Below are 2,707 nucleotides of genomic sequence, written 5' to 3' on the forward strand. Positions count from 1 at the left end.
ATCCACTCACCTCAGCCTCCCAAGGCGCGGGATTACAGGCTGAGCCACCGAGCCTGGGTGTCATTCACTATTTCATCAGAGGAGCGGTTTTCAAGCAGGAGTGACCTTTCCCCAGGGAGCATTGGGCAACATCTGAAGACGTTTGGGGTTGGCACGACCGGGAGAGGCCAGGCTACTGGCACCTAGAGAGTAGAGCGCAAGGACATTGCAAACAGTCCATAATATGCAGGACAGTGCCCAACTACAAGGATCATCCTGCCTAAATGCCAACAGGGCTGGGCTGAGAACACCTGCCCCTACCAGCTCCAGATGCCAGGCCAGGGCCGACCTGTTAATTTGGGTGACGTATTGCTTCATCTCCTTCAGGGCCACGTCCAGCTTGGTAAAGAGCTGCAGGTAGGTGTCCTGGATCTCATGGTCCTCCTGCTTGAGTAGGAAGCTCAGGCCCCAGTCTTCCTAGCTCAGCACCCCCCCCCACCCGCTGGCCCCATGGTGGTGATACAGTGCTGGGTACAGGACATGAGAAAGGGAGAGCTCATTCAGAAACAGCCCCTGATACCCACGCGCCCTTGGGCCCAGCCACACAAACATGGATGCCAGTGCATAAGAAAAGCCTCCCTCTAACTATTCCTAATCTGCTAAGTTACTTCAAGAAGAAAGTCTTGGTCTGGGGCCAACAGGCTTTGAATGACTGAGGTCCTGTTCCTGTCTGGAATGCAGTCATGATGGCTGGTGCCCCTGCAGGCACATCTGCCATGAGGCCTCCAGAAGACCAGAAGCCACATCTACAGACTGTGGTGCAAAGGACAGGACCCTGGACCACTCCTGCCCTGAACTGCTGACCTCAGACATCCTACTGTTGGAGCATCAGGAGTGCAGGGCCTGAGCACAGTTCCTAAGAGACACACACAGGTACTTTGCATCGAGGTCAATGAGGGAGGGCTTGAGGCCAAAGCAGATGCTGAAGGACCTGCCTACTGAGGGAGTGGCCTTGGGGTGGGACACTTCTATGAGGCTGATGTGGCAGTTGGTGGGGCAGACGTCCAGGCCAGACAGTGTGTGGGGCTCCAAGGTTGAAGGGCAGGCTGACTCTGCTCTTCAGCTGGGCTGCAAACTGAAAAAATGGAGGGTGCAGGGTCAGGGGTCAGCAGAGGGTGCAGGGTCAGGAGTCAGGGATCAGCAGAGGACACGGGGTCAGGAGTCGGGGTCAGGGGAGAATATGGGGTTATGACTTTGGAGTCAGCGGAGGATGTGGGGTCATGAGTGGAGGGGTCAGCAGAGGGCATAGGGTCATGAGTTGGGGCTAATAGAGAATGGGGGTCATGGGTCAGGGGTCTGCAGAAGGCATAGAGTCATGAGTCCAGGAGTCAGTGTAGGACACGGGTATAAGTCAGGAGTCAGTGGAGCATGTGGGGTCATAAATTGGGGGGTTTAGGGGAAGACATGGGGTCATGAGTCGGGGTCAGCTGAGCATATGCAGTCATAAGTGGGAGGACAGTGGAGGGCATAGGGTCATGTGTCCAGGTTCAGCAGAGAATGTGGAGTCATGAGTCGGGGTCAGCAGAGGGCATGGGGTCATGAGCCAGGGCTAGCAGAAGGCATGTGGTCATGAGTCAGGGGTCAGCAGAGGACATGGAGCCATGAGTTGGTGGTCAGCGAAGGGCATGGGGTAATTAGTTGGGGTCAGCAGAGGGCATGGGGTCATGAGTTGGGGTCAGTGGTGGGTGCAGAGTCATGAGTTGGGGTCAGTGGTGGGTGCAGGGTCATGGGTTGGGGTCAGTGGAGGGCACAAGATCATGAGTTGGGGGCAGTGGTGGGTGCAGGGTCATAGGTTGGGGTCAGTGGAGGGCACGGGGTCATGAGTTGGGGACAGTGGAAGGCATAGAGTCATGAGTTGCGGTCAGTGGAGGGCACAGGGTCATGAGTTGGGGTCAGCAGAGGGCACGGGGTCATTAGTTGGGGTCAATGGAGGGCACAGGGTCATGAGCTGGGTTAAGTGGAGGGTGTAGGGTCAGGAGTTGGGGCCAGTGAAGAATGTGGGGGTCACAAGTCAGGGATCAGCAGAGGGCATGGAGTCATGAGTCGGGGTATGAGTCAGGGGTCAGTGGGGCATGTGAGGGCATGAGTTGGGGCTCAGGGAGGAAAAGGGGTCATGAGTCAGGGTCAGCAGAGGGCACAGGTGTTGGGAGCCAGCCTTGGAGGCCCACCTGATTGACAGGGTCCAGGTGGGCCGAAGACCCCGGGCCGCAGGGCGAGCCCAGGAAGCTGAGGCCCTTCTGTCTTTCACCTTTGTTGTTTGATACCGCTGAAGAATTCTGTGCAGTCGTGGAAGAAGAAAATGGCATGTTTATGTGAAGTACTCACAGCTAACCTGGAAATATCATGGTTTATTTTTCCATTTTTCCCACTATGCCACTTGGCCTTTTCTAACATATGCAAGGGTTAAACTCTGAAACACATCAAGAATGCTTTCTTTCACTTGGTTATAAGTTACTAGATATTGCTTAAGTGATAAATGATATAAGTATATCCACTCATTTAATTTAGAATTATGTAGTTTAGTGTTTAGACATAAGGATTTTTACAAGCACAAGTTTATAGTAAGTTCATTATGAATTCATTATAAGTTCTAACACTTATGTCGGAGTTGGTAGGTGATTTATAACACTGTTTTCACTAACTTAGGACAAAGATTATGTTAAGGTTT

At 53.4% G+C, this 2,707-nt stretch overlaps 1 protein-coding gene across 1 annotated transcript in view; it reads right to left on the reverse strand.

Moving 5' to 3' along the window:
* The window catches only part of LOC103264334 (phosphatidylinositol 3,4,5-trisphosphate-dependent Rac exchanger 1 protein-like), an 85,138-nt gene that overhangs the window by 24,219 nt on the left and 58,212 nt on the right, over nt 1-2,707 (reverse strand). Inside the window, 4 exon segments of the mRNA XM_021714416.1 lie at nt 329-488; nt 491-534; nt 911-1,072; nt 1,074-1,114. Coding sequence (XP_021570091.1) covers nt 329-488; nt 491-534; nt 911-1,072; nt 1,074-1,114 — 407 coding nt within the window.

This window comes from Carlito syrichta, unplaced genomic scaffold, assembly GCF_000164805.1.
Source record: "Carlito syrichta isolate Samal-C Ts95f unplaced genomic scaffold, Tarsius_syrichta-2.0.1 Scaffold305647, whole genome shotgun sequence".
Classification (NCBI taxonomy): domain Eukaryota; kingdom Metazoa; phylum Chordata; class Mammalia; order Primates; family Tarsiidae; genus Carlito; species Carlito syrichta.